This window comes from Grammomys surdaster, unplaced genomic scaffold, assembly GCF_004785775.1.
Source record: "Grammomys surdaster isolate TR1022 unplaced genomic scaffold, NIH_TR_1.0 188, whole genome shotgun sequence".
Taxonomy (NCBI): domain Eukaryota; kingdom Metazoa; phylum Chordata; class Mammalia; order Rodentia; family Muridae; genus Grammomys; species Grammomys surdaster.
Genome location: NW_021604633.1, coordinates 5,972,247 through 5,997,954, shown reverse-complemented (window position 1 = coordinate 5,997,954; position 25,708 = coordinate 5,972,247). Strand labels below are relative to the sequence as shown.

General features: G+C 41.0%; 1 protein-coding gene and 1 pseudogene across 1 annotated transcript; both read right to left on the bottom strand.

Moving 5' to 3' along the window:
• LOC114622368 overlaps positions 1-15,950 on the bottom strand; it is a 159,444-nt pseudogene extending 143,494 nt beyond the window's left edge.
• Fam110c (family with sequence similarity 110 member C) lies at positions 12,726-17,242 on the bottom strand. Its single transcript, XM_028768908.1, has 2 exons — positions 16,234-17,242; positions 12,726-12,829 (listed from the first exon to the last, which is right to left on the bottom strand). Exon 1 carries the CDS (start codon positions 17,228-17,230, stop codon positions 16,250-16,252), a length of 981 nt encoding a protein of 326 aa, XP_028624741.1. The 5' UTR covers positions 17,231-17,242; the 3' UTR covers positions 12,726-12,829; positions 16,234-16,249.
• Between the last annotated feature and the right edge of the window lie 8,466 nt (positions 17,243-25,708).

Sequence of the window (25,708 nt, the reverse complement as noted above, 5' to 3'; positions counted from 1 at the left end):
CTCCCCACTAAAAAAAGCCCAGGACCAGATGGTTTTAGTGCTGAATTCTATCAGACCTTCAAGGAAGACCTAATACCAATTCTCTTCAAACTATTCCACAAAATAGAGACAGAAGGAACACTACCCAATTCGTTCTATGAAGCTACAATTACACTCATACCCAAACCCCACAAGGACCCGACAAAGAAAGAGAACTTCAGACCAATCTCCCTTATGAACATCAATGCAAAAATACTCAATAAAATTCTTGCAAACCGAATCCAAGACCACATCAAAACAATCACCCATCATGATCAAGTAGGTTTTATCCCAGGAATGCAGGGATGGTTCAATATTCGGAAATCCATCAATGTAATCCACTATATAAACAAACTTAAAGAAAAAAACCACATGATCATCTCACTAGATGCTGAGAAAGCATTTGACAAAATTCAACATCCCTTCATGATAAAAGTCTTGGAAAGATCAGGAATTCAAGGCCCCTACCTAAACATAGTAAAAGCAATTTACAGCAAACCAGTAGCCAACATCAAGCTAAATGGAGAGAAACTTGAAGCAATCCCACTAAGATCAGGGACTAGACAAGGCTGCCCACTCTCCCCCTACCTATTCAATATAGTACTGGAAGTCTTAGCCAGAGCAATTAGACAACAAAAAGAAGTCAAAGGGATACAAATAGGAAAGGAAGAAGTCAAAATATCGCTATTTGCAGATGATATGATAGTATACTTAAGTGACCCCCAAACTTCCACCAGAGAACTCCTAAACCTGATAAACAACTTCAGCAAAGTGGCTGGTTATAAAATCAACTCAAACAAATCAGTAGCCTTCCTCTACATGAAAGATAAACAGACTGAAAAAGAAATTAGGGAAATGACACCCTTCACAATAGTTGCAAATAATATAAAATACCTTGGTGTGAATCTAACCAAGCAAGTGAAAGACCTGTATGACAAGAACTTCAAGTCTCTGAAGAAAGAAATTGAAGAAGATCTCAGAAGATGGAAAGATCTCCCATGCTCATGGATTGGCAGGATTAATATAATAAAAATGGCCATCTTGCCAAAAGCAATCTACAGATTCAATGCAATCCCCATTAAAATCCCAACTCAATTCTTCACAGAGTTAGAAAAGGAAATTCTCAAATTCATATGGAATAACAAAAAACCCAGGATAGCGAAAACTATTCTCAACAATAAAAGAACCTCTGGAGGAATCACCATTCCTGACCTCAAGCTGTACTACAGAGCAATAGTGATAAAAACTACCTGGTATTGGTACAGAGACAGGCAGGAAGATCAATGGAATAGAATTGAAGACCCAGAAATGAACCCACACTCCTATGGTCACTTGATCTTTGACAAAGGAGCTAAAACTGTCCAGTGGAAAAAGGACAGCATTTTCAACAAATGGTGCTGGTTCAACTGGAGGACAACATGTAGAAGAATGAAAATTGATCCATTCTTATCCCCTTGTACAAAGCTCAAATCTAAGTGGATAAAGGACCTCCACATAAAACCAGATACACTGAAACTAATAGAAGAGAAGGTGGGGAAAAGCCTCGAATACTTGGGCACAGGGGAAAAGTTCCTGAACAGAACTCCAATGGCATATGCTCTAAGATCAAGAATTGACAAATGGGACTTCATAAAATTGCAAAGTTTCTGTAAGGCAAAGGACACTGTCAATAGGACAAAACGACAACCAACAAATTGGGAAAAGATCTTTACCAATCCTTCATCTGATAGAGGGCTAATATCCAATATATACAAAGAACTCAAGAAATTAGACTCCAGACAACCAAATTACCCTATTAAAAAATGGGGTATAGAGCTTAACAAAGAATTTTCAACGGAAGAAACTCGAATGGCCGAGAAGCATCTAAAGAAATGTTCAGCATCCTTAGTCGTCAGGGAAATGCAAATCAAAACAACCCTGAGATTCCATCTCACACCAGTCAGAATGGCTAAGATTAAGAACTCAGGTGATAGTAGATGCTGGCGAGGGTGTGGAGAAAGAGGAACACTCCTCCATTGTTGGTGGGACTGCAAGATGGTGCAACCACTTTGGAAATCAGTGTGGCGGTTCCTCAGAAAATTGGACATAGCATTACCCGAGGATCCAGCTATACCACTCCTAGGCATATACCCAGAAGATGCTCGAACATATAATAAGGACATATGCTCAACTATGTTCATAGCAGCCTTATTTATAATAGCCAGGAGCTGGAAAGAACCCAGATGTCCTTCAACTGAGGAATGGATTAAAAAAATGTGGTATATTTACACAATGGAGTATTACTCAGCTATTAAAAACAATGAATTTGAGAGGTTCCTAGGTAAATGGATGGAACTAGAAATTATCATACTGAGTGAGGTAAGCCAATCACAAAAGAACACACATGGTATTCACTCACTGATTATTGGATATTAGCCCAGAACCTTAAAATGCCCAAGATGCAACTCACAGGCCACATGAAGTCCATAAAGAATGAAGACCAAGTGGGGGTGATTCGGTCCTTCTTAGAAGGAGCAACAAAATACTCAAGGGAGCAAATATGGAGACAAAGCGAGGGACAAAAACTGAAGGAGGGGCCGTCTGAAGACCTTTCCACCTGAGTAGCCATCCCATGTGCAGTCACCAAAGGTAGATGCTGATGTGGAAGTCAGGAAGTGCATGCTGATAAGAGCCTGATATGGATGTCTCCTCAGAGGTCTTCAAGAGTCTGACATATTCAGAGGCAGATGCTCACAACTAGCCATTGAAGTGATCATGGGGTTCTCAATGGAGGAGTTAGAGTGAAGACTGAAGGAGCTGAAAGGATTTGTGGCCCCATGAGGAGAGCAACAATACCAACCAACCACAGCTCCCAGGGTCTAAACCACCAGCCTGGGAGCACTTATGGAGGGATCCAGGGCCTTAGCTGAATATATAAGAGTGGAGGGCCCTGCTGGGCACAGGTGGAAGATGAGATCCTTGACCTCATGAAGGCTGGACGCCCCAGGGGGTGGGAGTTTTGAGGGTGGGGAGGTGGGAGTGGGGGGGTAGATAGAGGTTACATCCACAAAGAAGAAGGAGGAGGTGTGAGGGGATTGGGGGTTCCTGGGTGGGTGGGGGATGGGGTAAGGGGACAACATATGAAATGTAAATAAAACATCCAATAAAAAACAAACAAACAAACAAACAAAAAAAAAACAAAAAAAAAACAAAAAAAAAAAAAGAGAACTTCTGTAGGAATCACCATCCTTGACCTCAGGCTGCACTACAGAGCAATAGTGATAAAAACTACATGGTATTGGTACAGAGACAGGCAGGAAGATCAATGGAATGGAATTGAAGACCTAGAAATGAACCCACACATGTACGGTCACTTGATCTTTGACAAAGGAGCTAAAACCATCCAGTGGAAAAAGGACAGCATTTTCAACAAATGGTGCTGGTTCAACTGGAGGTCAGAATGTAGAAGAATGCAAATCGATCCATTCTTATCTCCTTGTATAAAGCTCAAGTCCAAGTGGATAAAGGACCTTCACATAAAACTAGATACACTGAAACTAATAGAAGAGAAGCTGGGGAAGAAACTTGAATACTTGGGCACAGGGGAAAAGTTCCTCAACAGAACACCAATGGCTTATGCCCTAAGATCAAGAATTGACAAATGGGACCTCATAAAATTGCAAAGTTTCTGTAAGGCAAAGGACACTGTCAATAGGACACAATGACAACCAACAGATTGGGAAAAGATCTTTACCAATCCCATATCTGATAGAGGGCTAATATCCAATATATACAAAGAACTCAAGAAATTAGATTCCAGACAACCAAATAACTCTATTAAAAATGGGGTACAGAGCTAAACAAAGAATTCTCAACTGAGGAAACCCGAATGGCCGAGAAGCACCTAAAGAAATGTTCAACATCCTTAGTCATCAGGGAAATGCAAATCAAAACAACACTGAGATTCCACCTCAAACCAGTCAGAATGGCTACGATCAAAAACTCAGGTGATAGAAGATGCTGGTGAAGATGTGGAGAAAGAGGATCATTCCTCCATTGTTGGTGGGATTGCAAGCTGATTCAACCACTCTGGATATCAATCTGGCAGCTCCTCAGGAAATTGGACATAGCATTACCTGAGGACCCAGCTATATCACTCCTGGGCATATACCCAGAAGATGCTCCAACGTATAACAAGGACATATGCTCCAGTATGTTCATAGTAGCCTTATAGTAGCCAGAAGCTGGAAAGAACCCAGATGTCCTTCAACAGAGGAATGGATACAGAAAATATAGTACATTTACACAATGGAGTATTACTCAGCTATTAAAAACAATGAATCTGTGAAATTCTTAGGCAAATCAATGTAACTAGAAAATATCATCCTGAGTGAGGTAACCCAACAACAAAGAATATACATGGTATGCACTCACTGATAATTGGATATTAGCCCAGAAGCTCACCAATACCCATGATACAACTCACAGACCACATAAAGCTCATGAAGAAGGAAGACCAAAATGTGGGTGCTTTGTTCCTTCTTAGAAGGAGTAACAAAATACTCAAGGGAGCAAATATGGAGACAAAGTGTGGGATAGAAACTGAAGGAGGGGTTGTTGGAGACTGTTCCACCTGAGTATCCATCTCATGTGCAGTCACCAAAGGTAGATGCTGATGTGGATGTCAGGAAGTGCATGCTGACAGGAGCCTGATATAGCTGTCGCCTTAGAGGTCTGCCAGAGCCTGACATATACAGAGGTGGATGCTGACAGCTAACCATTGAACTGATCATGGGGTTCCCAATAGAGGAGTTTGAGAGAAGACTGAAGGAGCTGGAGGGGTTTGCAGCCCCATGGGGAGAGCAACAATACCAACCAACCAGAGCTCCCAGGGTCTAAACCACCAACTAGCCTGGGAGCACATAGGGAGGGACCCATGGCTCCAGCTGTATATGCAGTGGAGGATGGCCTTGTCGGGCATAGGTTGGAAAGGAGATCCTTGGTCCCATGAAGGCTGGATGGTGTGTGTGTGTGAATTCAAGGGTGGGGAGGTGGGAGTGGGTGGGTGGGTGAAGGCACATCCTTATAGAAGCAGGAGGAGGGGGGATAGTATAGGGGGTTTCTGGGTGGGGGTTGGGGGAAATGGGGAAAGGGGACAACATCTGAATGTAAATAAAATATCCAATAAAAAAGTAACAAAAATCATACCACCACTAGGGTTATGCTTAAGAAAATTCTGATTAAAAAAAAACCCAAAAACCAGCAAAACCTAAAATAAATCAAACAAACAAAAAGAAAAAAACAAAAGATGTAATGCTGGACTATTTGGCACAGAATAATCTTCAAGTGACGTGGGTCAGCTTCTAGCATATCCTAGAGTTTGTTAGAACTCTAGTAAGTATAGTTAGACTGATAAAAAGGACTTTTTCTCTCTTTCTACTGTAATTAGTCATGGTCACTCCCGCCCCCCGGCCCCCCCAAAATTTTTTTTCCAGAATAGGAGAAAATGAGGGGAAAGGCAATGGAAAATATTAAATGAAAATTATTAAGTTTCCATTTTAGCTAAATTACCATAAGGTTATTAATAGATTTTCCTGATAAGACAGACCCAGTATAAAATAATAACAATTTGAGATATATTTATATGTTACTATATTTTGTAATAATTCAAACAGTGTAATCATATATAAACCATTCTCATGAGAAGTAAGTATAACTTTTTATACTTCAGTTATTGAAAGTAGTTTAACTCTGGTTGTGAAGGTGAAGTAGGTTTGAGACAGTTAAAGCTTAGTGGGTATCCAGGATACTAGAGGTGAAAGGTTGGGCCCTATATGAACCTCTGATGAGATTTACTGGGTTTTACAGTGTACGCTGCATTAAATGCTAGCCATGCAGTGGTTGGTCAAAACGGGCTGTGAGGAGACTTTGAACATTGTACTCTCTCGCTATGTGGCAGTCCTGCTGACAAATCTTTTTTTATGGAACAAAAAGAAAGAAAAAAAATAAACAACAACAACAACTACAAAACCCAAAAGCAGAATTTAAAATAATTTTCAATGTCAGCTTAAAAGTTGAGATTTATGGACAGGAGGCCACAAGAAGAGCAAGTCTTTAAAACGATGAAGTAATAATGTTTGAAAATTCAGGTTTGACTAACTCTAATCCTAACACTCTATCGTGGCTACTTTTATGTCAACTTGACACAAGCTAAAGTTATCTAAAATGAAGGAATCTTAATTGAGAAAATGCTTCCATAAGATCTAGCTATAGAGCGTTTCTTTAATTAGCTATTGATAAGGGAGGGCACAGCCCATTGTGGGTATGCCATCCTTGGGCTGGTAGTTTTGGGTCCTATAAGAAAGCAGGCTGAACAAGCCATGGGGAACAAGCCAGTAAGCAGCATTCCTCCATCACCTCTGCCTCCAGGTTCCTGATCTGGACTTCCTTAGATGATGAATAGTGATATGGAAGTGTAAGCCAAATAAACTCTATCCTCCACAAGTTGTTTTAGTCATGAAGTTTTATCACAGTAAGACTATCTCCAAGACACCCTCTAACCCCAATCCTAACCCCAACCCTGACCTGGATCTGGACCCAGAGTTTAGATCTGTAGACTGAAGACTTGAAGTCTTCAGATGCTGTAACAGCCAGGTGATAATTGTAGAGTCTTTCAGCCCGAGGAGACATTGGATGCTCAGGAGTATTCAGCTCTGTGTAACCCAACAGACTCTCGCAGCTGGATGGTGCCCTTTACTTAGAGGCAGCCTGGCAGGTTTTGTTGTTTTCTTAAAACTCTTCATTCTTTTCACAGAGAGTGGCTGTGTTCTTTTTTTTTGGGGGGGGGGGGTTGAGACAGGGTTTCTCTGTGTAGCTCTGGCTGTCCTGGAACTCACTCTGTAGACCAGGCCGGCCTCGAACTCAGAAATCCACCTGCCTCTGCCTCCCAAGTGCTGGGATTAAAGGCGTGTGCCACCACCACCAGGCAGTGGCTGTGTACTTTGGTTCCTTGCTGTATGTACTTACATTTACCACAGATACATGTGCATTTACAACCCGCTCCCCTCCCCACACACACCTTCTAGATCAACTTTCATAAGACAACCTCAAACCACCACGTTTCCTACTCCCAGAGGAGTCCTGTCACTAATATTCATGGCTGCATGCAAACACTAAGGAGATGGCTGTCTAAAATCCCTAGTCTTCGTTGATGAAGATCTGTCTCACTAGTTCAAGAGAACACTCCTATAGGGCAGGTCCCAGAGTCACTTGAAAAGAATACTCTCCAACCTGTTGAGCTTCCTGCAGGCTGTGCAGTGTGTTCCAGGTCCCTAGTTTTGGTGACCTAGTTCGACACTCATAATAGGCTTTGGTGATTCAGATGTCTTTGAGTCATTTCTATTCCTCTAAGTTACACCTGGGTCATATCCTGTACGTAGCTCCAATAAAACCTATTGGCCCACCAAATGGGTCTTTGATGGTATCTGTACTGTGGTCAGTTGTGGGTTCCCTATGTGGACTGAGTAGACCTGTGTGTTGAATCTTCCCGAGAAAAGTCTTGTCACACAACACAAGTTAAACAACTGAAGCTAACTATGACTTGGTGGTCTAGGCCAAGCAGCTCCCAGAGCCTACTATGGCAGTTCTATGCTTCAGAAGCACACTTTGCCCTCAACTTTTGCCTGTAGATACTGAATATTGATGCTCCAGTTCTCACAATTCTGGGTGCCTCCATCACAAATGAATTACTTGATAGAAAGTGATCTCCCTTGATGAAAGACCTCAGCTCTGTGGTAGCACTTTGGCATGATTCTCTATTGTCAGTGTGCTGACCACAGAGTAGAGGAAACATGAGGTACACGGTGTGGAGTAAAATTCCAACAGAACAGAGGCCAGGACTTCCTGTGGCCTTAAAGCTAGAATTGTTCACTCTGCCCAGAGCACCGGGAATAGGTGAGTAATGCTTCCTTCATGCCTCTACCTGCACAGTGAAAGTGTTTACAGATGACTGGCTTCTCTACTTCCCTGTGCAGGAGTAATATTTGTATAGCCTTGAAATATATTCAAGTTGTAAGCGTGTATTTGGAGTGTGCATGCCTAGACATTTTCTTTTCATATTGGAGAAAAAAAAAGTCACAGTCCTGAGACTGTCTCATACTTCCCAGTACTTACAAGTGAATGTAGGGGAGGTCTAGGTTTTTTTCCAGCTCTGACCTTTTCTATTTATCTAAAAATCAATGGTCAGCTACCAGTAAAGCAATCAGGGTTCTGCCAGACATCTCTGAAGTGTTCTAGAAGCTTCTGCCTTCTTATCCACCTTGTGGTTTCATAAACGTGAAACACTTTGCATTGAGCTCATCAGGAGAACTTGTGCTGAAAAGGAAGAAAGCCAACATCTGACTAGGAAGTTTGCTTCCATGGGGCTCTGATAACCCCTGTTCGAAGCTCCTCTGATAGACTTTGTTTTCACTCCGATTTTCTTTTTGTTATTCTTTTAAAGGCACATATCATCTTACATGAAATTATCAACATCAACTAAAAAAGGAGCCCTTCTCTGCAATATGAAAATCTGCAGCTTTGAATTATTTCCATGTATGAGGTATGGGGCAGCAGCACTTATGGCTCTAATCTCAGCTAACCATACAGATCCTTCTGGACATTCAAGTGTAGCTTACGATGACAAAACTCAGCTCAAGTCTAGGTTTTGGTGGGTTGAGTCAGATCGTGCCCTCTAGAAGGAAAGAATCCCTGGTAGACATTGAATTCCTTTCATAAACTAGTCGAATGAAGGGTATCTACATCAGGCAGCATTGGGATTAAATTCTTGATAGATCTTTGATCTATGTTGTCCTCGTATCTAGAGCAATAGAACTTGCAGATGTTACTAGAACAGTATGTGCAACACAACATCTGCATCTCTCCCGCTGTAACTCTGACCTAAGAAATCTCTTCTCAAGCCGTTGTCATCTTCTGAACACAAGAGAAGCTGGATTCGGCCAGTTCCTTCAGTCAAGAAACTTCTAGAGCTTCTTTGTTCTGATGACATGACCTCAGATACTGCAAGCCAAGTGTAAAGCGAGAGTGGACGTGACAGTCAAGCACTTTTGGTTGTGACACGAGTTTGCTGAGAACTGAGGGGAACCAAGAGCTTGTCATGAACATGTCAGTCAAGGATCTTCTCAGTGTGTGCAGCTTTCTCTGTGCCTCTCCCCCCCCCCAACCCCCCACAGACTTAAGACTGGGAAATCTCTTCAAACAATGACAGCTGGTGGCTCTACTAAAGTTTTCCTGTATAGGATAGGACTCCCAGGAAGAACAAGGAAGGAGAGGGATTACCTCTTAGGACATAGTGTACACTAAGAAATTGGGCGGCCCTGGGGTCTATGTGCCACCTAGGACATATGAGGGCTGAAATCTGATTTTAGTCATGACTGTCTTTATTCTGGATGAGTGGATCCCTGCTCAGTTCCCCAGATGCCTACCTGATATTTCGTTTTGGTACCTCATGAATAAGGTAAGGGTGCCCACATGGGAGTGCTTGTGATACCTGGACTCACTCTCCCTTTCTGAATGTTGACACTGAAATCCTAACTTGCTAAGCAGGTTGCAAACAAGGTCTCCAAGTCCTAACACACTATACTGACTGGCCACAGCTGATAGGTAAGCCTGTTGCTTATCCTGGAGTGTATCTGAGTACAAGCCCTCAAACTTTGCTGGGACAACACTACAGATGGTGACACTGACCCTTCATGATTTGCCTAAGTTCGACAAGTGAAGTCTTAATAAAAGCAAGCAAACAAACAAACAAACAAAAGAAGCATATAATCTCTGACCAACAAGCAGATGGATGCAGGTTGTCCCAGGCATCATTTCTGAATGCTCTGATTTTCCTTCAGTGTAAACTTCAAAGTTACACATAACTTAGTGTAGAAATCTATCCATCATTTTAAAAATAAGGGACATTTATTTTCCTTACCTTTTATCTGATTTGGACTTTAAGATCCATTAATGCTTTGGGCATGCTACCATCAAGTAGAAAGCATGAACGAAATGAGGATCTAAGGCCATAAATCAGATACCTAGCATCACTCTTCCTTCCTTTCCTTGCTTTGTTTTTTCCTTTCCAAGCTTTCATTTCTATATGTTATCTATGCCAGTCCATTCATCTCCCCAGCCTCTCTCTTTGTTATGACAGTTCATACTGGGATGGAGGGGGATGGGGCATTAAGTTTAGCATTGGATTCCTCAGTGAGTGAATTCTGTTACTGTCATCCATCATACCCTAGGAAAGTAACTTGCTCAAGACCACGGTTGCTTGCATACCACAGAAGTGGATAATGAGCATCCAAATTAAAAAAAAAAAACCCAATGTAGGCATAAGTCATAGTAAGACTGCAAGGGAAACTGGCCTGGCTCGGTCAGCGCAGCAAGAGAGACTAGATTTCCTCACTCTCAGATGGGGAACAGACCTGATAAGCACAGGGTCTGCCTGAGTGAGCTAATGAGAAAAGTACAAACAGTGTATTTTATTCTGATGTTCATTTATCTATGATGAATGCTAGGACTAAAACATGAAAAGAAGTATTTTTAAACTAAATATTTAAAGGAAACCTCAAGAGCTAAATACTCTAAATAGTTTTACTACAGCCCATATTCAGGAGAGCTGAAGACTTCAAACACCATGCATCTCTATTGGGCAAGTCTTGGAAGGCTTTCCTTTCAAGAAAATCCACAACTTAGAGGGATCACAGTAAACACACTCTCACTTCAGGGTTGCCTCACCTGCTGAAAGTTACAAGCCAGGATCCAGGAAGCACCAGCTTTAGCATCGTTATCAACGCTGAACCTCTGGGACAAGAGTCCACTGAAAGAGTCATGGGTATAAATATCTGCACACAGAATGAATACATTCCCTGGCGCGCCAATCTCTTTCCATCTGTACACCGCTAGTATGTTCCCACGGAGCAGTTCAAAAGGCCACCGTTGAGTCACTATCATTGCTTCATCTTTCAAAAATATTTAATTACATTTCTTATACACTAGTCGTTGCAAGCAGTAACTTAATACCAGAGGGGAAAAAAGAATAAATCCCATGCCCTCTTAACTGCAGAGCGTCTCTCTGGCCCCAAAGTCTTCATTCGTGTCACTCACATGTAAAACTAATGAAATACCTGAAAAAAATGAATTGTACATATCTAAAGAGCTTTTCCAAATTGCTGTCATCATGACAACTTTTAAGATTAAGTACGATACAGTGACATGCAAAACAACAGCACTAGCAGGTGGCACAGGACACACTTCCTGAGCTGCCTTGACAGGCAGAACCCCATAAATGATCATCTGTGATGTATCTGAAGCAAGCTCCACTGAGCTTCACTTGCAAACCAAAGATAAACATTCAAATAAACAACATGCACGAAAAGATGACAAAAGAGAAAATTATTTTAAGATGAACTGATGAAAGAGAAGCCATGTGAAAAAAAGAACCCATCTGAGGACTAACTACTACAAGAATGAATTTTTTAAATAAATATTTTCATAACTCAAAAAACTATACTTACAATAAAAGTCACACATAATACATTTTTAAACTACGTGCAGGGACATTCCAAACTGCCGTGACACAAAATGTTAGCATTAAGAAATATCTTCCATACTCTTTGCTCTCATATTGCATATGACTTTATGATTAAAGAAACATGTTTTGATAAAATACAGTAAACTTTGAAAGAGTAGACTGATAATTTTTCTTTGGATTGTTCTTCACACATAATTTCTCTCAGAAGATTCTGAATCTAAAAATCTTTTACTGTGAGTGTTATGGACAAGTTCAGAACTATGGTTCCGGCATCTTGTTAACCATACTGAGAACACAGAACCTCTCAAACCCTAGAGGCAGTCCTTGCTTCAAAACACATCTTTTGCAGACAATGGGATGATGCCAAACATAGGTAATTCCATGGGATGTGAAGTGGAACCAGACTTCAGGCATTGTGTGGTGAACCTGTTTCTATCTTCCTTAGAAAATAAGAAGGAGAGTGTTACCAAGCACGTTCTATTGGAACCATTGTTCAAGAGCTAATAGAAAGACTCCATAAGTATTGGCGAAATCTCAAAAAACTATTCAAGTACAAAACAGCCCTTTTAGCAGGATCTCAATTCTCACGAATCTCTCAATGGGTGCTTCCACATACTTATGGCCAAGCGGAAAGTGGCATTAACCAAATGAATATGAAGCCCTCAAGTGATTTTAAATGTCCTCTCCAAATCATTACAAAATACTATCCGTTGTATAATATAGGAATAACTGAAGCTTAGTTATATAGGGAGGATTGGCAACCAGTGTGTGTGTTGGGTGATTGTCTCAGCCATAGCACTTACATAGACTTTGGGCTCACAGAACCCGAAAGGGGTATAAATTAGTTGAAAGGAGAATACCATTGCATCCATGCTTGATTTCATACTTTCTTTTCTTTAAGAACACCTATATATTTGATTTATTAATATTAAATATTATCAAAACACAGCGCAGAAACCAACATTAAGCCAGAACAACAAATGTCCTGAAAATATACTCCAACAGCTGCCGTTTCTTCAGCTGTCCTTTTGAGATATCCTCTTGCAAGGAGAATGCTTCTCATGGTCTCTAATATCTGCCCTCCCATCTTCCCCACAGTATGTTATCGTGGCTAATAGATAAGCCTTATCAACAGAGCGCTTTAATCCTGGGACAGCAGCAATTAGGTATTGTTGGGATATACCAAACACATGGCTCTGGAACCTCAGACGCCTACAATTTAAGGGTCCGTTCATCACCGGGGAAGCTTGCTTCCTGAGGAGAAAACAGAAACGAACCATGAGTTAAGCTCTCATCTGCTATAACATGTTCAACAACGCACGGCCTCGCCTGTGTTTGGTTTTATGATGGCTCTGTTATTTTGAAACATCGTTTGTGTTTTAAATTTTGAAACAAAAGTCTATAGAGAGATTTATCTGGCTTCTCTTTAAAAAAAAAGAAATATAATCTCTCCTTACAAGCCTTTTCCTGGAATTTTGAAAGTTCTCTTTCCTCTGGCAGCTCATGAGGTAGAATATTGACAAAGGCAGTGTTAATTGCTCTAGAGATGGACAGCGAAACTGTAATGCAAGGTTGGCTGTCCAATGGAACACTTGAGGCAAACAAAGGCCATCCTTTCTAAATACCATGAGCTTCAACAGGTCTGGGTGCTGACTGAGAAGCAGGGAAGATGGCCTGAGTGCTTTGGGCCACTTGTTTACACTCTGTTCCTGTAGATCACGGTAGAGCTCCTAGTGTAGACTGCAAAGAGGGGGAAAGAGCACCTGTCTTCCAAATATGTGACACAGCTTAGGGCTTCCGAGGTCCCCTTTCTTTACAAAGGGGACATGTGAAGGTAGCTGTGATTATCTTAGTTTTTGTCCAAAAATCGAGCAATGTTTATCTGTAACCATCCCAAAGGACAAGTTATCACTTTCATGCTAATATTAAAACCAGAAATTTATATATTTTATTTTTAAAATGTCATAAAAAACATTTCAGCAGGTAATCCTTTGATAAATTGATAAAAACCAGGAAATGGAAGGCCAATGCTCTTGATTTATACTCTGGGAAACACTACTAAAATGGTTCATGCATGACTGCCCATCTCCTCACCCTCACATCCCTATGAGTTTTGTGTGTGTGTGTGTGTGTGTGTGTGTGTGTGTGTGTGTGTGTATGTGTGTGTGTGTGTGTGTGAGAGAGAGAGAGAGAGAGAGAGAGAGAGAGAGAGAGAGAGAGAATTCTATGATTCTTTACTTTCAGTTACACTGTTTTCAGTTTTGACTAACAAACGTTTTATTTCACTGTGTAAGAAGTTTATAATCTTGCACTTTAATCCTGAATGTTTATTTTTATTATATTTTATAATTGTTTAACTAAGAAAACAAAACATTCATGTAAATCAGTGGTTCTCAACCGTTCTAATGCTGCCACCTTTTTGTACAGTTTGACCCCCAAAAGGGGGCATGAGCCACAGGTTAAGAATTTCTGAAGTTGCCAGGCAGTGGTGGCACACACCTTTAATCCCAGATTAAAGGTACTTGGGAGACAGAGGCAGGCAGATTTTTGAGTTCGAGGCCATCCTGGTCTACAGAGTGAGTTCCAGGACAGTCAGGGCTATACAGAGAAACCCTGTCTTGAAAAAAACCAACCAAACAAAAAAATCTCTGAAGTAAATCATATTTATATTCTTTCACTTAGAAATTCTACACTTGTCCATCTCAAATATCCTGCAATTTTTATAAAACCCCATTTTAACACAAATATAAACTAGAAGAAAACCTGAGCTTAAATTTTTTGATTTTTGATTTCTGAATCTTTAGCTACCCTAGGAATTGAGTTAGAACCTCGTGGACATGCTCTGTTGTGAGCTTTGGTGCTAGCCTCCAGGACTTGCTCATCCTGGAGAACACGTAGTCTGGAGGAAGTGAAGGGAGCTCAGATCTAAAGCAAATACCAACCCAATGACCTGGAGACTGCCTGGGAATGTCACTCCATCATCCTAATGCTCCAGACACCTCTGCAGTGCTTACACAGCACAGGCTGCTTTGTGGGTGAAGCCGAGTAAAGTTATGAGGTAAACTTCCTGTGGCGACTGCCAGAACCACCCAGAAGCCTTGAGAAAATCTGGGCAACTCTCTCCTGGGTTTTATTTCAGCTTATTTGTATGTCATCTTGTTATCTCACCGTTATTTATATTCCAAGTTTATCTTATGGCAATTGATGCTTTCTTACATCATAATAGGCATGTCATCATAATAGGCAATTCTTTCGATTTTTGATGACATAGAAAGTAAAATACAGAAGATGAATGCCCTCTCACTGTGCTCTTGTTTAAAATATAGACAAAGCAAGTCAGCTCTAATATGTGTGCATGTGGTCCTTTGCTGGTTCCCTCTCTATATCATCCACTGCTCTCTCTTGGTCACAATGCCCACATCGACACCATGGTCCACCCTTGCCGTCATGCACATATCTCAGACTCAAGGACAATTTTGTGCAAATACAAATTGATGTAGGTTTTTATTTTTGTTGTCACTCTCTTTATTGTTATCACCTGTACACATTCCCTAGGGACGTGTACTAGTGTAATACGAAAATCTTCAGTACATTATAAGAATGAACTTAAGTCATGAGTCTTCTGAATTTAAGAAAAGTTAATTCACCCCTCCTTACTATTTTTACATTTGTACAAAGGGTCACTAAACAGTCCTTTGGGGATTTCTGTTGTTTTTAAACACAGCTTGGCAGAGTCGAAGCATCTGAGGGGAGTCTGTCCCCTGAGATTCCACATTCTAGTGAGGTGTCTTCAGTTAGTATTTATCTCAATGCCAGAAAATATAACGAGTTTTAAAATTTTTTTCATAGTAACTTGTTCACAAAGGCAGAATTAAAAAAAAAGCTGTTGAAACGCTTAAATGCTTTGTTCTCCAAGATACTCATATAAAAGTGTCTCCTCTTTCTTACTCCAAAGGGACATTCATAACACGTCAGAAGGAGGGATGGTGGGCAGCCTTAGCTCTTTATTACAGGCTGAGGACAGAGGAGTCTGTGGTTAAATCCTGGACCAGGTGCTTATACTCTACATTACCACCAGTGGGGAAAGCAAGCAAGCAAGCAAGCAAGCAAGCAAGCAAGCAAACAAACAAACAATCACAGCAGTTTTCATTGGGATACGTCTAGATCAGAGCCTTCAGTTCCGAAAATAGAAACTTTCAAAACAATTCAAATGCAGACATTTTCGTACTAAAGAAACCCTAAGTTCTCAACACTTCAAAACCTGGGGGAGGAGAGTGTCTTCCTTACTGCTGGAAGTGAGACATCAGGGCTTACCTGGGGCCAAGGACGCCCTGAGGCCATCAGGAAGGCCCACCAGGAGTCTGTCCAGGTGCATGATGGCCTAAAGTTCAGATGCTACTTTCAGAACAGGAAATGACAGCAGTGTAAAACTGCTGGCAGGAAGCATTTTGTACTTCAGGTTCCTTCCATTTTAACTACAATAAGGCGGCAGGGAGAGTGTTAATGTTGAATGACCTTTATGGCTACTCAAATTCAACACAAGGAGGGCACCTGAGTGCGTAGGAGCTATACATTGACCATGAACTGTGATTGGCCAGCACCCAGCTTAGCCAGCACACATAAACACAAACCCCACCTTCCAGCTTCCTGGCACTAACCTGGATCAGATGTCAATCAGGCAGGTCCCTGTAACTTCTGGCTGGGGGTTTCTTTGGCCTTCTTGCAGGTAAACAGCCACTTTATGATACGGGCATTCCTTTCTACTACGGAGGTGGTGCTAGGCACCTGCTCCAGGAGCTCCTCTTCTTGCAATCCGTCCTCGCTGTGCCTGGAGAAGCTACTATCAGAAGTAGCCATGCTCACGCTACGCACTTTGAGTGTAACACAGTCGGATCCAGCAGAGAAGTTCTCCCTCCCGAGAGCCTCCACTACATCAGGGTCCAGGCCACAATACTGGAAGAAGGTGTCAGACTCAGCCCTGGCTATCGAGTAGCGGGAGCTGAGATCTGACTGAGAGCGCTGCAATCCTTTGCTACGAGACATCCGCAGCTCCACTCCGGAGCTTCCGACGGGAACCTTGGGAGCCACTTCAAAAGGCAATGCTGGGGACTTCACGGCTACTACAGGGGCTGGAGGAGGTAACATAGAGGCTGGTCTAGCAGCTGCTGCCTTGCTCGACTTAGTCCAAGTGGCCTCTGTTTCCTTCGTCTTATCCTCAGCCGCCACCCCGGTCGTCTCAGGGGCCACTGCCATTTTGTCCTTGCTAGACCCCTGGAAAAACTTCTTCATCAGTCCCACTCTGGAACAGTCTGCATCTGACCCTCGTACGAATTCACATTTCTGCCGATAGATGACCAATGAATCAGGTCTCAGAGGCTTTCGAGCGAGAGCCCTGCGGGCTACAGGAGTTGGGGCAATAGCGGAAGGGATCGGGTTGCGGTGCTGCACCCCTGTGGCCTCAGGGACCCTGTGTTCGGATACAGGACCCCGGCTAGATCCCAGCGTGCTGCGAACATACTTGGCGCGGTCAGCTGCCAGTCTCTCCACAGCGCTCTTGTTCGCTGGCGGCGCGGTGAGAGTGTCCTCTGCTGCCCTAGGGTCCCCGAGAGGCGGTCGCACTCTGGCAAGCGAGTCCAGGGTCGGCAGGGCGCGCATTCTTGCAGGACTCGAACCCACCAAGCTGGTGTCCAGTAGAGACTACTCCTGTTCCGGTGCCACCCTGCCTGAGTCCGTTCCGAAGTCCGCAAGGGGTGGGGAAACACGCCCTACGGCCCCTCCGCCCAGATCCGGAGCTGGGGCGAGCCAGAGTGGCTGGGAAAGGTGAATCATTCCGGCGCCAGCTCGCTCCTCCCACCCAGACTTGAACCTCCTACACCTGGTGTCCCCGCCCCCTTACCTTTTGGTTTCCCGGACCGATACCCACAACCCCAGCCTCCTGTCAGGTGCCCTATCTCTTGCTTCCTACCTACTACATCCAAACATCCCTCGCTTCCAGCCACTGCTCGCAAACCCTCTCCTCTGTCTTGCCGTCCCCCAACCCCGTACTCCCTCTTCTGGAAGGTGGGGAAGTTTCACAGGGTAAGGCTGCAAGGGACCAAGTCTATTTGCTCAGCGCCAGCCATCCGAGGCTTCCTTCCAGCTCTCAGAGTCTTTGAGGTCTTTTCTTGCTGGGGGCTCACGGTTCCAGAGATAAGAGTCAGAAAAAACCTTCCCCCTTCCCGGTGCGCCCTTTCACGCATACACACAGTTTATGCCCTTTTAATTCTTAACGTGATCTCATTACATTTGGAGAATTTTCTGTTTTATTTCTGTGGTTTCTATGTACTATTTGGAGGAAATAAGGGTACGAAAGAAAAGAAAACATTTACCATGTCAAGATTAGTCTGGGCGGACAGAACCCAAGAGCCACCCGAGACCTGACTTAAATCCAGAAGTTATTGGCTGGTGCTGCAAGTCTCATTACTTTTTTTTTTTTTTCTTGAAAAAACGCCTAACACCTGTAAGACTCAACCCAGGTGATGAGAAAACCTAGGGTTTGCCAGCAAGGGAGATCAAACCAAGAATGCGGAAAGCTTAAGAAGACATTTTCAAATTCCATCGTTCAAAAAGTTGGACAGAAGACTGAAAATATCTGCCAGGCACGTTATCTCCTTTGTAGGGGCCAGTCTCGGGTCGTGCTGACCGGCTCAAGCTGCAGTTACATGCCCTGGACACAGAGTTGCAGGGTTTAGTCCAATTCTTTCTGGAAACGAGCTTTGAGTGCTGTTGCACCATAGGAGGGGCACAGAAGCCTTGCTAAAAAGAGAGGAGCATAGCAAGTATGTTTAGTGAGCCAGGGAAGAACCACATGGACACCCAAGTCAGCTGAAAATCAGGCTGTCCACATAGCCTGGTTGGAAATGAGATACTTTTTTTTTTCCCCTCGTTGGAAAACGGGAGGGTACTCAATAACTTATGAGAGTCAGAGAGAAATAAGGAGAACTTGAGAAAGAAGACACAGAGAATGAGTACTTAGAACAGGTTGCTTTCTCCACAGTCAAGAGAGCCTAGCAGTCCTGATACTACACGCGCCGAGTCTGGTGTCTAAGTCAGAGGAGAAGCAGCCCTCCCACTTAAGGGGAGGGAATCCTTGCTGCTGACTCCTAGCAGAGGCAGTTATGAAAGGACTATAAACACCCATGCCCTTCTATATGTCCAAACTCAGTGTCACCATCACTAACTACATATTTTTGGAAAGGTAGCCAACTTCTCTTCTTGGGTGTTTGTTTTGTCATCTGTTAATCCTGTTCTCATAATTTGCAACCATTCTGATTCAGAAGGACTGAGGGCTATGATATGCTAAGCAGGTAGGGGGTAGATCTGTGCTCAATCTCCTTGAGAAGCTGAAACACAAACTATTGATTGTGTAAAGTACTACTCACTGTCCATCTGCTGGTTTTCTAGTTAGTGAGATGATTTAGGGGTTTCCATTACTGAGAAGAGACACCATGTCCAAACCTGCTTTTACAAAGGACAACATTTAATTGGGGCTGGCTTACAGATTCTGAGGATCAGGCCATTATCATGGCAGGAAGCATGGCAGCATCCAGGCAGGCATGGCACCAGAGGAGCTGAGAGCTCTACATCTTGTTCTGAAGGCAAACAGGAGGAGACTGGCTTCCAGGGAGTTAGGAAAAGGGTCTCAAAGCTCATGCTCAAAGTGACATACGTCCTCCAAGAAGGCCACACTTACAAATAGTACCATTCCCTGGGACAAGCATATTCAAACCATAGATGGTTAATGTAAAAATGATTTGTACAGGGCACAGAGCAAGTTTTCAATAAATGTTAGTAACTATTGTTTTGATAATAGTGGTTATGAGTTAGTCAACTATTTTCCTTTCCAATATGTTTACTGAATCCATGTACAAACTTGAACATTCAGTTACCCTCTTTAGAATTATTTCAACACATTGTTGCTAGACAAAATTAATCATATTTACTCATAATTTCTATATTTTAATATGATTTACTGGAAAATTGGAGCTGAAATTAAACTGACAGAATTGTCTCAGCAAACTATTCTTATTGCTCAACCGGAAGCATCAACTTTGAACTCATTTCCTTCCTCGTATCCACCTCAAAAGCCCTAGTTGTGAAGGAATGGGTTAATGTTCTTATAACTGCTCTCCTTGGCTTATCCAAGAGAGGTGTTGAGAGCAGTTGGATAGTCTCTGTAGACAAAAAGCTGGATTGGACATGCGTGCAGCATCAGGAGGCTGGTCAGATAAGGCATGATACGTCCATCATTAGTGGAACATTTTGTAACCATTTACAGTTAGCTTCCTCCAGCTCTTAGATTTGGAAATAGCTATGGCATAAGCAAAAAAATTTTAAATAGCACAAATTTAGAAGCACTGTTCTAAATACCTGGGTCCTGAGATGCTTCAGGAGGCTGTAAGGTCATGACTTTTTGTAATAACACTGTGACAATGTACTTTTCCCATCTCTTACAATGGAGTAGTCTAGATGCCAGTGACATGCTGTAATGTCTTACACTGAGTGCTAATATTATCTGCCTTCAAGTCAGTTCTTATTTCAATGTAGCAGGTATTTATAGTATAAGCCATAAGACAAAATTTTATTAATTAGACAGTCTAGATACCCCAGATGGAAACAGAATGCTTGAAATGAAATGTGCAATGTCCTTTAACAGTTAATGTAGTCACAAGAATAAAATACTTAACCTTCGATATTATAACATAATCATAATGATTAATGGAAGGAAAAAACAGAGGAGGCATTTTCATTTATATGTTCAAGGTACACATTATCGAGTCTGCATTTTCCAATGTTCCAAGTCAAATGTTCCAAGAAAATAGGAACAGAAGAGACTGCCTAAGTTTTCTGATAAAAGTTTTCTATTCCTTTATTCCACATCAGCAGCACTTAATGATGGGTTTACATAACATTCTATAGACATATTAACAGTGTAAGGAATCACATTATAAATAATAATTACAAAATTGTAGTATATAATCATATATGCAATACACTGGTAAAAGACGTGGAATATGCCAACCAGTGAATGGGAGGGAAAACCCTGAGACAATTGTAAAGTCTAAGTGCTTCAGAGAAGGGCAAAACTGCCCTCATTGTAAACAATCTAATTGTCTTTGTCAAAACCTCTAAGGTGAGCTCCATGAAGTTATCAGAATGAACAAGAAATACTAAATCAGCATCATTTACAATAGCCAATTTGAAAATGTAATAGGAAATAATCAACACATAGTAAGAAGAAAGCACGTGTATATGGTAATATATTCTGAATGCAGTAGCTACTGTACAAGGTGTGATGTCCTTACCTGAGCAGATAACACATCTCCTGGTACATGGTAGATAGCTATTAGTCTAATTATATGCCTTTTTCTTGGTACCTGTCCATAAGCACCACCAGAAACAATCTGTAGGCAAGACCAGCGGTATACCTGTAGAGTTTTACTTCAAAGATATATCAGTTCTCTAGCACTGTATCATAACAGTTAGTTAGGATCTTGATCATCTGTCTTTTCTACAAAACATCACATTGGTTCAGAGTATTGATGATTGGACCAATTCTTAGGAGTCTAATGGTGTGGGCCTGCTGAGATCTTTCTTCTAAGGTAAAGAATAAGTTATTGCATCTGGTCCCTCCCACCACTGAGAAAGAAGCACGATGTTTACTGGGCTTATTTGGATAGGAGACATAATATTACTCACTATATTTCTGCCCATATACCAAGTTACTTGAAAAACTGCTAGCTTTGAGTAGAGCTCAGAATGGGAGAAAAGCTCTTCAACACGACCAGGCTGCTGTGCTCTACAACTTAGACTGTATGATCCAGCAGACCTGATGGTACTTGAGGCGTCACTGGAAGATAGAGATGCTATTTGGAGCCTTTGGCAGGCCCCTAGAAGTGACTCACAAAAGAAACCCTTGGAATTTTGGACCACGATTTTACCATAATCTGAAGACAAACATTCTCTTTTTGAGAGGCAGCTCAAGAGCTGCTATTGGCCTTTAGTGGAAACTGAACGTTTACCAATGGAACAGCAAGTTAACGTGAGACCTGAGCTGTCCATCTTGAGCTGGGTGTTAGCTGTGACCCATTAATACAGCTTCTCATGTGCTGACCCACAACCATAGAATTATTTCATCACCACTTCACAACTGTAACTTTACTACTGTTGGTACAAATGGTAATGTAAATAACTGTATTTTCTGATGGTCTTTGGAGAAGACCTGTGAGGTCATTTGACTCTCCAAAGGGGTTTGACCCATAGGTTGAGAGCTGCAGCCAGAGTTCAGAAAGAATTTAAAAGGGTAAGTTTATTCAGTAGTAAGCCTCCAAGCAGACAATAGCATCTGGCGAATAAAAGTTACTTTTACAGGTCATTGATTAATTCTAGAAGGAAATGAAAAATTCCAAAAATGGTAAGTAAATGAAGACACAAAATGTTATAATCTGTGGAATATAATAAAGGCTGTCCTAAGAGGAACATTTTATAGTGCTAAAGGTCTACATCAAAAACTTAAGAGATTTAAAATAAATGAATGATGATATAACCTTAAAGCAGTGGTTTTCAACCTGTGGGTCACAATCCTTCTGTGAGTCACATATCAGATATTTATATTCTGATTCCTAACAATAGCAAAATTACAGTTATAAAGTAGCAGTGAAATAATTTTATGATTGGGATCATCATGACATGAGAAACTCTATTAAGGGCGTCTCAGCATTAGAAAGGTTGAGAACTACTGCCTAACAAAAAACCCAACAACAATAGAAGATGATATATAATCAAAATCAGGAAAGAAATTTATAAACACAAAAAATAAAGGCATTAGTGCAATGAGATGGTTCTTTAAATTATAAACAAGATTGATGAATCCATAGCCAAATGAACCAAAAGAAGAGGGAAATCAATAAAATTAGAGAAGAAATGTGAGATGTTACACTAGACACCAACAAAATTTAAAAAATCATGAGGATATAACTTAAAAACCTATAGTTTACTAAATTATAAACTTAAAAAAAATGGACAAATTTATAACACATGTGATACAACAAAGTTAAATCAAGATGAAAAAAACAGATAAATAACAAGCAGTGAGATTGAAGCAGTAATAAAAAATTTCTCAACTAAAGCAAAACAAAAACAGGACCAAATGGATTCACTATGGAATTCTATCAAACTTCCAGAGAAGAATTATTGCAAATACTAGTCAAATTAATTCATAAAACAGAAAAGGAAAGCAAGTTTTTAACTCTCTTCAACAAACCCACTATTACCCTGATACAAAACTAGAAAAAGCTTTGCTGAAAAAGAAAATTACAGACCAGACCAAAATTACAGAAAGAAAATTCCCTGATGAATATAGATTCAAAAATTCTCAATAAAATACTTGCAAATCCAATTCAATATCACATCAAAACTATCATTCAGCATGACCAAGTTGACTTTATTCCATCGATGCAATGTTTAATTATATATAAGTCAATAAATGTAATTCATTGGACTAATGGACTAAAAGAAATTACACAATCATTTCAATGGATACACAAAATTACTTTGACAAAATCAAACATCTTTTCATGATAAAAGTAATGGGTAGATTAGGTGTGGAGGGAACATACCTCAATGTCAAAAGGCTATTATGGCAGACATGTAGCCAACATCATTCTAAACAGAAAGAGACTCAAAGCACTCCCACTAAAATCAAGATAAAGACGTCCATTCTTTCTACTTGTATTTAAGATAATGCTCAAATTCTTAGCTAGAACAATGTGTCAAGGAAAGGAAATAAAAGTGATACAAAGAGGTAAAAAGTAAAAATTTCTCCTTTTGTAGATGATATGATTCTACACATAAGGGATTCATTCTGAAAAACTCTATCAAACGAGCAAACAAATTCTTAGACCCTATGATCCCAGTCAATGAAGTGTTAGCATAAAAACAGCATATAAAATCAATAGCTTTTTAAATATACCAGTGGCAAACAGACTGAAAAAAGAAACCATAGAAACTTAATCAAAGAAACAAGAAATCTCTGCTGAGACTTTTAGGACACCTAAGAAGGATATTGAGGATTTCTTCACTGAAAGATGGAAAGGCAACTAACTCATGCTCAGTACTTGGAAGAATTCATGTAAATGTGACCATCCAGCCACAAATACTCTACAGATTCAATGCAACCCCAGTAAAAATTCTAATGCCATTCTTCACAGACATCGAAAACAAAGGATTTATACAAAAGCATAAAAATTCGCACAGTCACGGTCACTTGATTTAGGTGCCAAAAATGTACAGTGGAGAAAAGACACCATCTTTAACAAATGATGCTGGGAAAACTGAGTTTCAACATAAGGCTTGATGCTCTTAAATCCTTAGATGAAAAAATAAGCTGTATGGCTTATCTTATAGACACAGATGAAGACTTTCTGAATAAGACTTGAGTTGCACAGGAGATTAGTCAAACAACCAATAAGTGACATCATGAAACCATAAAGCTCCATACCGCAAAGGAACCGGTGAAGTGAGTGACTAGGCAGCCCACAGAATGGGAGAAAATCTTTGCCAGCTATTCACCTAACCAAGGATTAGTACCTAGACTATACAAGACACTAAAAACTGAACATGAACAAAGTACACCGTTTTAAAATAGGCTGTAGAACTGAATGGAAAATTCCCAAGAGAAGAAATGCAAATGGATAGGAAACACTTTAAAAGGTGTCCAACATCCTTAGGCATCAGGGAAATGTAAATTAAAACTACCTTAAGATTCATCTCATCCCAATCAGATTGGCCATCGTGGATACAAATAGCAGCAAATGCTGGCGTAGATGTGTCCAGAGGAGAGCAGTTATAGAATGTTAGAAGGCATGTAAGCTAGGTTGGCCGCTATGGGAATTAGTCTGCATGTTTCTTAAAAACAAGACAAAACCAAACTAGAAATAGAACTGCCATATGACCTGCTACACCACTTCAGGGCATATGCCTAGCAGAATTTATATCTAACTTCAGAGATACTTACACATTGATTGCTCACTGATGCTCTATTCACAGTGGCTAGCAAATGTTATCAATTTAGACGTTCATAAACAGATGAATGGATGATATGGTATATACGCATAGTGAAATGAATCTTACTCCACTGTAAAGAAAAGTGACACTATAAGATCTGCAGGTAAATACATAAAGTTGGGAAAATTATACTGAATGTGACAACTTGTGCCCAGAAAGACAAATAATATGTTACTGCTTATGTGTAGATGCTAACTTCATTGTGTGTGTGTCTTTAACTTACAGCTCAACTGGAAGCCAGGAAATTAGAAAGGGGCCTTTAAGGTAGGCATATTAAGGGAGGGATTATCGTAAATTATAGGTAAAATGAAAGTATAGAGATGAAGTACTGGGGGCAGAAAGACTTAGGCAGGAAAAGGTACAGGAGTATGGGAGAAGTTATGGGTGGAATGGAGGAATAACTCAAAAGAAGTATGTATGAAAAGCCATAAAGAAGCTTTCTATGTCATAAATCATACTGTGTATGGAAATGAAAATAAGAGGGGTTGAATTATTAAACACGATGGAGCATGGGATGGAGGGGGAGCAGGGATCAGCATTTATGAAAAAGCATATAGAAAAAAACCTCATGAGTTAATAAGCTAATTTCAACAATCCGCTTAAAAAAACAAAATTAGAGGTTACTGTAGAATCAAAGTGAAGTAAGTTCACAGATTTTTCTGGAGCTTTTATTGAACTCTGGAAGGTGTAGCTCCCCAGTGGCTGCAGAAGTCACCGCAGAAGACATTTGTAGAGAAATCTAGAAAACTTCTCGCTATCAGGTAAGGTACTCAAACTTGTTAATTTTTTTCTTGTGATTGAAGCTGCGTATTTGAATTTTGAAGAACTGAGAACTTCCACATTAGAGAAGTCTGCTTAATTTTGTTGACTACATAACTTTTTGGAATCACAAGAAAGAAAGGTGTTCTTGTCCATGCATGCACTGTAGCTGTCACGTGGTAACAGACCAGTTAGGGAGAGAAGGCTCAGTCTGTGTATACACCCAGAGAGAGAGAGAGAGAGAGAGAGAGAGAGAGAGAGAGAGAGAGA